This window comes from Bufo gargarizans, chromosome 6 (assembly GCF_014858855.1).
Source record: "Bufo gargarizans isolate SCDJY-AF-19 chromosome 6, ASM1485885v1, whole genome shotgun sequence".
Classification (NCBI taxonomy): domain Eukaryota; kingdom Metazoa; phylum Chordata; class Amphibia; order Anura; family Bufonidae; genus Bufo; species Bufo gargarizans.
Genome location: NC_058085.1, coordinates 114,086,702 through 114,099,201, shown reverse-complemented (window position 1 = coordinate 114,099,201; position 12,500 = coordinate 114,086,702). Strand labels below are relative to the sequence as shown.

Sequence of the window (12,500 nt, the reverse complement as noted above, 5' to 3'; positions counted from 1 at the left end):
AAGTCTACTTCAAAGGCAGTTGGCCAAGTAGAGTCATAAAAATTTATGGAGGATGTAATTATACTGCCCTGCAAACAGGAAGATCGTAAATTTAAAAGGACACACCATTTCTTAAGTGTTGGTAGTGGAAAGCAGAGACAAGTGGCTGACTTACCGGTGGAGAGGTGCGCCTTCTTCATCCAGGGGTACACCACTGGGCTCTGGCAGGAGGACTCTGAGAGCTTCTGCTCTGAGGACGATTGGCTGCAGGACGGAGGGGACCTAGTGATGGTGGTCTGGCTCTGATGCTTGTCTTCAGGAAGCAGTCCAACTTGGGGGTGAGTCCGGGGAGATAACATGGAAGAAGCTTGCCGTCCAGAGCAGGAGGAGTAGTGCTGGCTGGTGCAGGCTGGTCGGGGGTAGGTCGCCCCATGCTGGAAGCTGGTTTCCCTCTTCTGGCGGCAGTAGAACTCTGGAGAAGAGCTGGGGAGGTAATCAGTGTGGGAATATTCCTCGCACGGTGGAAATTTGGGATCCACGTAGTTGGTGCTGATCAAAAACGAACTCATGGTCATTTATTTGTTTGAATTTAACCCAAACCCATATACAATTATTCCTGTAGTCCTGCTCGTTTTCCTGATTCGTAAAACCCTCCTACTTACTGTCAAGTGAACAAAGTTGAGTTTGCATGTGACACCAAGAGCCAATGGAATTGTTCCCACCATCCCCGGATGAGGAAACGTGCTCCATAGCGCAAGCAGCGCCAGTCACTCTCCCCAAAATTCCCCCCCCCCCCCCCCTGGATGGGGGCAAGCTTCTGGAGCAGCAGTATACCAGGTGAAGTGTGGACTAGTAGTGCACCACCCAAAACTAAGGTGTCTGACGCTGAGAGGTCCTTAAAAGTGGAGAGGAAAAAAAAACTAGCCCAGACTATGTCTCCAGATCGCGGACTGGTCTGGCTGGCGTCTGCAGAGAGACTGGCAGAGACAAATATGTCCTGCTCTGGATCGATAGAAAATTCATCAACTAATTCAGGATACTTGCTTTACTAAATTCCATTTAGGCACATTATTAAATTGCCTATTGCAAGTCACTGGAGCACAGTTGGAGGAAAAATACCGAATTTGTAGCACATGAAAATGAATACCCTAGCATGATTGTCCTGAATGATTGTATTACTGAATTATGAGTAAGGTTTTTGAGGGATCTCAGTATGGAAAACACGTTAACACATTACATAGTGGAGAAAACGCTTCATAAACGTCGCAACTGTCATTAGATTGCGCCTTCTTTGCGCCTGTAGCGTTTATGTCAACTGCATATCCCCCCAGACACGAATTTGTGAAATGATTGTCTTCACACAAATTCGGATCTACAGGGTACATACAGAAGACAGACAGACTCTTCTCAGTGCTTCAGGGGGGATCCAGCGCAGCAGGTTCAGGGCAAGAGAAGCCCATATCCACAAATCACATCAGCACCAAAGACAACAATAATCAATGCATAAAATAAGCAGTCAAACAGAAATGAGAGCAAACACTCAAAATACACCTCGTGTCGTAAATAACAGGAGATGGCCTCAGGTAGGAAAGAGGAAATGAGAGTGAACTTGACACCATAAATATATCTGTCGGATATAACATAACGTTATCCTGATTATATAAATACAGTCTATATACAGCTAAAACCTGAATACCTTCATCTACAGGCAGTCAATATCCCACACACTGTACAGGGGGGTTATCTACAGACCACCACGAGCAGGGGCCCTGACCAACATGAAGTCACAAGTGGGCAAAAGAAATGCAGTAAAGCATCGCATGCCACAATTATCATGAATTAACTGAGACTAGAATCAGCAAAAAGACATTTCATTGAACACTGGCACATTTATTGTAATATAAATAATCCACATAACAAGCTAGAAAAACACATACACATTCCTAACAGCATCCGGAAATACACATTATTTTCATTCTATTCCGTACATTGTCCATTTATCTCAGATCTGTACTCAATAATTAGAAAACGAAAAAGTAATAATTTCTATATACGATTCCAATATAAACACAGTAAAAAAAATGCAAGCATTATAGACTATTATCTATCTATTTAGCTATCTATTATTTATTTATCTATATATTATCTATTGATCTATCTCTCATATCTATCTATCTATCTATCTAATCTCATATATATCTAATCCCATATCTATCTATCTATCTATCTATCTATCTATCTATCTATCTATCTATCTAATCTCATATATATATAATCCCATATCTATCTATCTATCTAATCTCATATATATCTAATCCCATATCTATCTATCTATCTATCTATCTATCTATCTCTATCTATCTATCTATCTATCTATCTATCTATCTATCCAACCAACTATTTACACTATGTGCAAAAGTCCACATTAGTATATGTATATTATGGATCTACATATATTTGTATATCCATGCATCTACATCTATTTTGCTCTAAATATCTAATATCTATCTATGCAGGTAATATGAATGCATCTATTTAATATTTCGTTTTTCTGTCAGTGTATCTAATGTACATAATACATATGAATCAATCTATGACTATATCGTTATATAAATACATGTGGGAGTATATTAAGGCTATAAACTCTATAGTCAGAGATTATGTTACCCTTCCAGAGATTAGGCCTTTATAATACTCGTTAGGTTACAGCAATGTCACCAATACTTTATGTCCTGTTGTAAATGACAACGTTATTAATAATATTGACAATAATTCTTATGATTCTATGGCTTGTAAGAGCCTTGTCCCTGCACCTACCTGTACCTGGCTTTACCTGCATGATCCCCACCCCCTGCTGCAGCAGACATGGTCACATACCTGGATTACTCCATGCCTCCTCCTGCATGTCTTGCCTTTTTCCATAGAGTAAAATATTAGATGAGCACAGGGACGTCCACCATTGCCTCTAGTCCTTCTGATGGCCCTGAATATTAATAGCAGCGCAGTACAAGGCTATGCTCCTTGGTGTGGTCAGGCACAGGGGCCTTATGAGCCCATTGGAAACACAGATCCCCAGTTTTTTGGGGGTAAATTAATCTCATAGTTTGTCAGTCTTTGTTAAACAGCGAGGCGTGGTGTGTGATTGCCGCTGGCATTTTCATATAGTTCCAACAAGCTGTGACCTGCGATTCACCCTGTCCTGGTTCACCCTGTCCTGGCCTCTCCCACTCCACACACAGCCTGCAATCAGCAATTCATACATGGCCATTTCTATATCCTGATACATGGCTCATCACAGCCCTGCAGCCAGCACGGGGTTATAACCTTATACTATATGCCATCAGTGAAATCACTGTATTATAGCAAATGCTTACTTCACAAATCTGAGGTGTACAGGGGTAGTGTGTGTGTGTATATATATATATATATATATATATATATATATATATATTTATATATCTTTGATTAAATGAAACAAAAATGTACTAGTTGGGATGGTTCACTTGAAATTATTATTGGGAAACACTACATAAGCAGAGAAGCAGAATTTATTATATATATATATATATATATATATATATATATATATATATATATATACTATTTCCCAATTGCCATTAAATTTGGAATATAAGAGTTAACAGTTTATTTGCCATATAGTGCTCCTTTATTTGTTATTGTCAATAAAAAAAACGGTATTGCACTATATTCTAACCGCTTAATCAATATTAAGTTCTAACATAATAAAAATATGAATATTATAGTAGAAGCAGAGAATTAGGTGGTTAGGTGGTGCTGATAACAATAATGAGTATTATTATTATTGCTATTATTATTATCATCTTATTTGCAACATTATAATGGTATGGTTATTTAGTTATTAGTGGCTTCATGTCTCATTTTACTATGACATTCAATATCACACCTAAATGTGGTTATTTTGTAAATACAATAATGAGTATTATTATTATTGCTATTATTATTATCATCTTATTTGCAACATTATAATGGTATGGTTATTTAGTTATTAGTGGCTTCATGTCTCATTTTACTATGACATTCAATATCACACCTAAATGTGGTTATTTTGTAAATTGTATGGCATAAAAAAAAACTCTGATTAAAAAACAAACATGGTACTGACTACTATACATTGGGTAATTTTTAGTTTCCTGTCCTGAAAGGCCTCTTTTTTGCTTTCTGAAAATGAGGATGCCCCAGATTTTTTTTTTATGTTTTTCTGCGGAAATGTTGGATGTGTACATTTTAGGTACCCTTGTATTCTGTATTATTAGCTAATTATTTTATTAGCTACATTAACAGTGTAATATACTATCATCATAATTTCCACCACACGTAGTACACTCATGATATAAGTAGGAAATTTCGTTCTGCGTTAAAATAATCACTAGAAGTGTCATTTCTTGGGGTTCCCTGATAAGTCAGGCCTGTAGGAGCACATAGTCTTGCTATACAGTAATCCTCAATTGCAGATATTCTGGCCTGTGCGTTCTGTCAGTAGATTCCAGCCATGTTGTTTAGACTCTGAACACATGAAATACATGCTGTTGAGTATATAGTAACAGTATTATATAGTAACAGTATTTATGTAAATGTACACACATTGTATCCATCATTACTTGGTACATATTGTATATTTAGTAATGAGAATAGGGTGCAATTCATTTATAGCAATTACTGCATTTTGGACTTATTGTACAGTATGTTGTCTACTACAGGTATACACTTTATCAGTCGTACTATTTTGTAATTGCATGAATTGTGTGCTGAATGCATTAATCTGTCGCATTGTGCTGTATATGTGCGACATTTGTGTATATTTATGTATATTTATAGTTGCATTCTGCATGTTTATATGCATTGATGGATACTTTGGTCTAAACGGCATATACCTTTGATATTATTAGATTATTATCACTAATCTCCTGTATCTATAGCAGTTTAGTGCATGTGCCCTGTACAGAAGGAACTGGATTCTTCTGTAAGTGCAGTGGATCTATAGATCAGTGTAGCAGTGAATTACATACGTAAACTTTTGACCCTCCACTTCTTGACCTCAAGGACCATAATATGGTGCTAACAAGCCTCTGTCAGGCTGCCCTAGGGCTGAGGCAGACGTATCATGTTCTCTTTTCGTAAGAGCTGAGCCTTGCTTTATAACTATATTAATATAGCAATGGGCTATTAGCTGAAATCTGCAGGTAGGTCACTTACAAGCATTTGATTATAGTGGATCCAACTCAAGTGCAACCATTATAGTATTCCATGTATCAAGTATAAGGGAAGGATGTTTTTTAAAGCAGAAGAATCAGCAGGGTGGCCATTGTATTTATGGCCATCCACTGTCTGTGAACCTGGTCTAAAGCGGGCTCTGCTGGTCACTATAAGGTACTGCAAGGCACTCAATCTGCAGACACCCCTGACTGCACTGAACTTAGCCTCTTTTTACACTGGGCCAGTAAGGTGCCTGACTTTTTAGGATACCTTCATGTTACCTGAATTCTGTAGGAGAGAATAGAGGGATGGATACTAGAACTGTACTGACCCACAAGAATGAATCATTTAATTCCTATATTGTGATTACAAATATATGTATTAATAAAATGGATATTGAATTGGACTAGGGTGTCAGTGTCCTGTATGGGCAGTGGCCCTGGCGGGTAACCATTCCTGGCAGAGGAGGGTGAGCTCTGGTTGGTTCTGTTCTCTGCACCAGACTGCTGACCTCGCAATGATCCCTCTCTCTATGAATAATTGATGGGGTATGTGCAACGCTTCTCCCATTCAGAATGCAAACCCCATTATCCTGCCAAAATGGCGATTTAATCGTTTAGAATAGCTGCGCTTTTTTCAGCTCATTTGTGCCCCCTTTGCTTTTCATTTGATATTCCTAATTAAATCGCTTAGCAGATTTCCATCACCTACTTACTTACCAGCAAATAAAACATTTCACTCCACAAACTTCCCTACATTAAGAGGAAAAGGGATAGTTTGGTAATTATAGAAACGTTAATTCTCAGCAGAATGATGATGGAGGAAAGGTGAAGGAGGGTTCAGGGTACAACAGGCGGCCCGCGGGGTGAAAAGTGCAAGGATCTGCTGCAGTCCCAGTGTGCACTGTGCCCAGCACTGCAGTCTGCCCCCCTGTCTTATACCAAAGGCACTGCAATATTCCACACTAATGCCAAGCTCAGATTTATATCACACACATGATTCTAGAGTCTGGTCAACGAAAATATGTAGAAACGAGAAGATAGGTAGTAGATAGATAGATAGATAGATAGATAGATAGATAGATAGATAGATAGATAGATAAATAGATACATGATAGCTAGATAGAGATAGATAGATAGATAGATAGATAGATAGATAGATAGATAGATAGATAGATAAATAGATACATGATAGCTAGATAGAGATCGATAGATATGAAATTAGATAGATATATGAAACAGATAGATATGAGAGATAGATATGAGATAGATAGGTAGATAGATAATTGATATGAGATAGATAGATAGATATGAAATTAGATAGATTAGATATGAAATTAGATAGTTATATGAAACAGATAGATATGAGATAGATAGATATGAGATAGATGATAGGTACAAACACACACACACACACAACACACATTTCTACAAAACACATTCTTATGTCATTTTGTAGGATTATATCTCTTCCTGGCTATTAAATAAATCACCACATTTTTCCCAAAATCTGTTTCTAACAAAAGAGGAAATAAATAGTAACCCAGTGAAAATCCTTTGTGTCTGTACAGCCATATCCTTGCTTTCCTGTTTATTCTACAGCACACCATCCTCATGGAACAGTGCACCTACAGATCTTTGCCCCCAGACACCCCTCATCCTGCAATCTTTGCCGCAATCATCTGCAGTCAGGGTGATTAGGAACTTCAGTGTAGATTTGCCCCTGATTGCACATTCCTTCTATTAAGCGATAAGCACATGGAAAAAAAAATGACTGCAGGAGCAAGGACTTTAGCACAGTATTCCTATTGTAATGTGACTCGCTAAACGACCCTCATAGATTATTCGTCATCTGTATTTCCCCACTAAATCCATTTCTCATGACAGGCAGTGAGGTGAACTTTGAGAACATGACTGAAGCTACAACAGATGTTTCATTTGCTTCTAAATTCTGAAGTGTAAATATATCTGTAACAATATGTGTTAACAATAGGCAGCCCAAATCTTTCACATAGAGAAATTGCATGAAAAACAGTTACTCATCTATTGTCTATCATCCCTAAACGATTTTATCAGCTGAACAATTCATAGACGATTTTATAAGTTCTAGTGAAACGAAAAGGATGGACATAAAAGAAAAAAAAAAAAAGATGCAATCCAAGTTATTAAAATTCAGCACATCTATCTATCTATCTATCTATCTATCTATCTATCTATCTATCTATCTATCTCGTCTACTCTATTGCACTAATCTGTTTCTATCTACTACATATTACATTATTCTTGCAAATTACTGGCATTCTAGTTAGGATGAAGTATATAAACCTTTACGATTTTGCTTATATATTGTGCATGCACTTTCCTACGTACAATGTGATGAACCGAGTGATCGATCCTTGACGACCCACACACATTCAGACAATTCTCTTTGAGTGGCCTCATTAATCACGTTTCCTCCGATTAAATTTCTGCACCTCATGACATAGGCGATTATTTTCCAGCAAGTTACACCATGATAATAGGGTGAGATTATTTTAAAGGTCGGGGATAGATAAAACTTACTTTTTTTGTCGCCAGATCTTGCTTCCTGTGCACCGAGCACAATCCTGCAGTGTGTGTGTGTCATTCCCTGAAGCTTCTCCTCTGCTGCAATCCTCTCTGGCTGCGTCCCTCACAAGCCAGTTAAACTGTCACTTAACATTGTGGAGAATGTGAAATATATTGTACATTGTCAACTCCCTAAAACCATAAACCTAAGTTTATGGAGCTCACGTGACTTTTGAGAGCCAGTGAGGGGGTATCTGTCTGAGGTCTGGGCCATTTTTACGATCTAACTTCTAGATAAAACCGTACCCATTTGACATGTAAATGTCATACCTACTTTGCTGTAGTTTGCCTCTGCTAAAATAGCAATAGGGACAGGGATAGCCTGCCCTAAACTCCTCCAGAAGGCCTAGCAGAACTGGGGTAAGTGTTATCCTATATGACTTGATTTCTACTTGTTGTGACATAAACTTTGTGTTTCTGGGTGTGTGATCAGGGGGTGCCTCATCTTTTACTTGCTGGAGTGGAGTGAGAGTGTATAAGAAGTTTACAGAAACTTTTTAGAACTTTGCCAACATTTGGGAAATCGTTTGGATTGATCTTGAAGTTAAATATTTGTTTTGTTCTATGTAAATATTTACCTATAAGTATAAATTTCTGACTCATGACCTAGACATACAATGACATCATAAAGCTGTGGCGTTCAATGAATACACAGGTAGATTAAGAAAAGCAAGGATCAGACTAGACACCTCTGACAAAGAGAGACAATTCTTGTTTTATTATTAATACAAATACATTAATGTATTGGCAAATCTCCAGGCAGACAGACAATACAGGTACCGCCAACAGACAAAACATGTCACTCACTCCCCCAACACTTCACAGGGGTGACACCTTGTCATAAGAGAACAATACAAACACACAAAAAAACTATCAAGAACACGGAGCTGACACTGAAATAACACAATGCAAGAGGGTTTCTGACCTGGAAAAGAAAGAGACCTGTAAACCATTCAACATCGTTTTATTCTCATCATCATCATCAGTTATAAATAAGTTAGACCACTAAGGAGCTGGATGAACATGCCATGTAGTCCATACAAAGCAGCAGTAATTTTACAGTCACAAACATGGAACATCACAGCGACTGAGCGCACTGTACACAGCTAGAAATGATGAAAAGATGGGGGGATCCTGGGCAGGAGCCGCCATTGTCCTCCTGGAGGTGCCCAGCAAGTGCCACTAGAGGTGTCCCAGATGAGAGTGCAGTCCTGGCCTCCTCGCCCCTCACTGTCAGGGCTGGAAGGCGCTCCCTGCTGTGGCCAGGCTCATACTTTTCAGTTTATTATCCTTTTTCCATTTCATCCTCCGATTCTGGAACCAGATCTTGATCTGGCGCTCGGACAGACACAAGGCGTGTGCGATCTCTATGCGTCTCCTGCGGGTCAGGTATCTATTGAAATGGAACTCCTTCTCCAGCTCCAGGGTCTGGTAACGGGTGTAGGCTGTCCTTGCCCGCTTCCCATCCGGACCTGACACATCTGCAGGGTGAGGAGAGGGGTTAGTACTTGGAGGAGCACCTGTGTGAGCACCACCGACCCCCACAAAGCGGCTTCTCACCCTTCACCTCATTCACTGTGCAGATCTGCGGATACCTTTATTCAGGTTGTCACCCACAAATCTGTGTCTTCTCTGCCCCTCTTCCTACTGCCCCTAGAAATTATGGAAAGTGGACATTTTCCATAAAATTTGTAAACAAAATTCTTCCCTCTTATTCTTTCCCTACACAGTTCTGCCCTCACCTTTTCCTTGTTTCTTTCCCCCAGAACCTGTTATCGCCACTGTCCCTATAAATTACAATCCACTCACTATTTTCTCTAATGGCCCCCTACAATAAAATTACACCTATAAATTGCACTTTATTTTTTTCTGTACTATATCTTGTAAAAAAAAAGAAAAAAAAAAAGGCACTGTCACTAATACCCACACAACCGCTGGTCTTTTCTCTATCACCCAGCAACGTGCCCTTCTCCTTACTGCCCTGGCACTGCCCTACACCCTTCCCTACTATTAGGAGTCAATGCTATATTTGGCCTAATTCAGATTATACTATGCACCTTTTTCTGGAATGTCCTGCTGCGTTTTTACAGCCCATACCTGTTCTACGTGACCTATTGGCGCTCTCTCCAGTCTGCACTGACTCCTAGGCTGGCTATGGGCACAGCATGCTGTAAGGGGCACCGAGCAGCTGGGTGAAGCCGGGCTCCCTCTTCTCCCGCCCGTGAAATTGAAAGTAAAAAGCAGCGGTACCGTGACTGATGTGCAGCTTCCTCATCCAGGGGAAGATCTGGGGAGCCTGTCCGTCTGCGGTGGTCGCTCCGGGGGGGCTGCTCTCCTGCTGTGCCCGGGAGGCTCTCGGGGCGGCTTCCTCCGGGTCTGAGGACGCGCTGGTCTCCTCCACCTCCGTGAAGTGGCCGCCGCCGGAGGTGGTCGGGTCAGGGGGGACCTGCTCGCTCTTCCCCCCGAGGCTCTGGGGCTCTGGGGAGGAAAGGGGGCAGCCAGAGGCGGCTCTGAACCTGCTTCCCTGGGCTGGGAAGCCTCCGCTGCTCTCCACATAGTGGTGGCTGCTGTCGGCGCCGCCGCTGCCGGTAGCGCTCCCCCGGCCGACGCTCAGGTCCATGCCATTGTAGTTGTAAGCACCGTAAGAGGTGGGATGCATGCTGCTTGCCTCCCTGTAAGAACCGTTCACATTGCTGCCGCCGGTGCCATAATTTAACACATGGTAGTCGGGGCCATTAGAATAGCGCCCTGAGAACGAGTTCACAAAGTAGGAACTCATTTGGGTGAATTTTGGAGGCTTGATTTGTGGATCACCCCGCGCCTCACGATTTATGATGTATTAATGAATTATAGCAATGCACTGTACTTCGTTTTTGCTATGTATGCGGCCAAATATGGGGGTGTGAGTGCGTTTGGAAATCACGTGCTTTTGTTGACCAGTCGTAAATTCTCACTGATGACCTCAAGAGGTAATTCATGCTCTATGGTTACAAATAATGACGATCTCAGAATCGTTAGGCCTGAGTCAATGTACAGCTTCCAAAAAAAAAAAAAAAGTCGTCTGGGAAGCAGAGCTCTGCCTGTTGGCAGACCGCGACACCTACCGGACAGACGGGGTATTGCAGCGGGGTACACACCCAGAAAAATAACCCATTAACTGCCCTCCTTTTAATATTTTTTAGGTCTTAATAAAGACATTGCGTGTCTCCCTCGGAATATAATGTGGAAATTAGGTGTCACATATAACGTGATAGTCAGCCAGTTGTCTAGAGGCCACAATTGACTATCTATAATGATTTCAAAAATTCTGGATTATATGGAAAGAAGAAGAAGAAAAAAAAGCATAAGAATGTAAAAAAAAACAAAAAAAAACAATGATCTGCTCCGATCTCGATGTGCATATAGCGATTTATAGATCTATTGAAGCAACCCCCTATTACAATCGCCAAGATCCTGGACTTTTCCTCCAGTGTTACTGTATAAACTGGGGATTTGTGTAAAATAAGAAAAGATTCGATCGTGTGGATCGTGTGGATAGAGTATGACAAAGAGTTCAAGAACTATAATACAGAACTGTCCTAGTATTAACAAAAAAAAACTAAACTAAAAAACTAAAATATGATAGAAATGAATAAGATTCTTTAATAAATCATCCATGTACTAATAAAAGAAAGTAGACTTGTTTTTCTTCATAGAAACGACATGTTTTATTCCCAGCAGATCATCAGTTATTTGAATTCATAATGCTAAATATACAGAGAAAATAACCCACAAGTACTCATTGTCCACAACATTTAATCAGATACCCCAGACGAGCTGCCTAGCATTCAGAAGAAGGGGGGAATTGGATTAGAGGAGGCTGAGTTGCCGGAGCCTGAATTTCTCCATTCTCCATGATACTGTACCTCTCTCATTTTCATGTTGGGAAAGTGCAGGAACACAGCCAGGGATTTATAATGAGAACGGATGTTTGGTCAGTCGGAATTCCCAGGGGTGCTGCTCTACAAAATACAGACATAAGACTATTTGTGCTTGGAATATCACATCACTGTGGTCAGATCTGATTCCATTCACTATTATTAGCTGGCAGAGATCCTTGTCATGGGCACGGTAGATCACTAGGCCAACCCCAACTACAAATATATAGAATATATATATATAAAAAAATAAAAATAAAATAAAAATAAAACAAGCACAAAAACACTGAAAACTAATAATAATAATCATAAAAATAGACAATTTCACAATGACTTTCTAGGTAGCATTTAGAGTTTTCAGTGAACATGGAAATAATACACCAGACCAGACAACAAAATCAGTATATGCCAAATCGTGCATGGAACACCTGGACAGGACGCCCCTATGTAACTATATATACTGTATATATATATAATGACACTATCTGGGGCTGCAACCCGGTATTGATGACAGTCAGACATATAGGTAGTTATAATACAGATTGTTCTTTACCAGTCCTGTGTGCAATAATAATAATAATAATTTATTCAAGATACAAGGATTAGAGCGCCTGAAATGGCGCTGTGTGTGTGTGCGCCTTTTATTCTGCGGTTTTCTCTTCCTCCCCTGAGCTCTGCACAGAAGAGTTGAGCAGTTTACTCTCCTTTTTCCACTTCATCCTTCTGTTCTGGAACCAGATCTTGATCTGTCGCTCAGTCAGGC

General features: G+C 40.1%; 4 protein-coding genes across 6 annotated transcripts in view; all 4 read right to left on the bottom strand.

The window, feature by feature from the left end:
• HOXB4 (homeobox B4) overlaps nucleotides 1–1,684 on the bottom strand; it is a 3,507-nt gene extending 1,823 nt beyond the window's left edge. The window contains exon 1 of the mRNA XM_044299270.1: nucleotides 155–1,684. Within this exon, the coding sequence (XP_044155205.1) occupies nucleotides 155–554 (400 nt within the window). The 5' untranslated portion in view covers nucleotides 555–1,684. The remainder of the gene's footprint in view (nucleotides 1–154) is intronic.
• The window catches only part of HOXB3 (homeobox B3), a 43,581-nt gene that overhangs the window by 25,044 nt on the left and 6,037 nt on the right, over nucleotides 1–12,500 (bottom strand). Inside the window, exon 1 of one of the 3 annotated variants that reach the window (XM_044299258.1) lies at nucleotides 7,776–7,880. The exons of 1 other annotated variant lie outside the window; for it this stretch is intronic. The gene's annotated coding sequence lies outside the window, so the exon portion shown is untranslated. Of the gene's footprint in view, nucleotides 1–2,856; nucleotides 3,091–7,775; nucleotides 7,881–12,500 lie in introns of those variants that run through there. One more of the 3 variants, XM_044299259.1, reaches the window with a different exon arrangement.
• On the bottom strand, nucleotides 8,575–11,080 carry HOXB5 (homeobox B5). The gene is made up of 2 exons (XM_044299267.1): nucleotides 10,071–11,080; nucleotides 8,575–9,301 (listed from the first exon to the last, which is right to left on the bottom strand). Exons 1-2 carry the CDS (start codon nucleotides 10,597–10,599, stop codon nucleotides 9,054–9,056), a joined length of 777 nt encoding a protein of 258 aa, XP_044155202.1. The 5' UTR covers nucleotides 10,600–11,080; the 3' UTR covers nucleotides 8,575–9,053.
• Nucleotides 11,509–12,500, bottom strand: part of HOXB6 (homeobox B6) — a 3,307-nt gene continuing 2,315 nt past the window's right edge. The window contains exon 2 of the mRNA XM_044299272.1: nucleotides 11,509–12,500. This exon is cut by the window's right edge and continues 135 nt beyond it. Within this exon, the coding sequence (XP_044155207.1) occupies nucleotides 12,379–12,500 (122 nt within the window). The 3' untranslated portion in view covers nucleotides 11,509–12,378.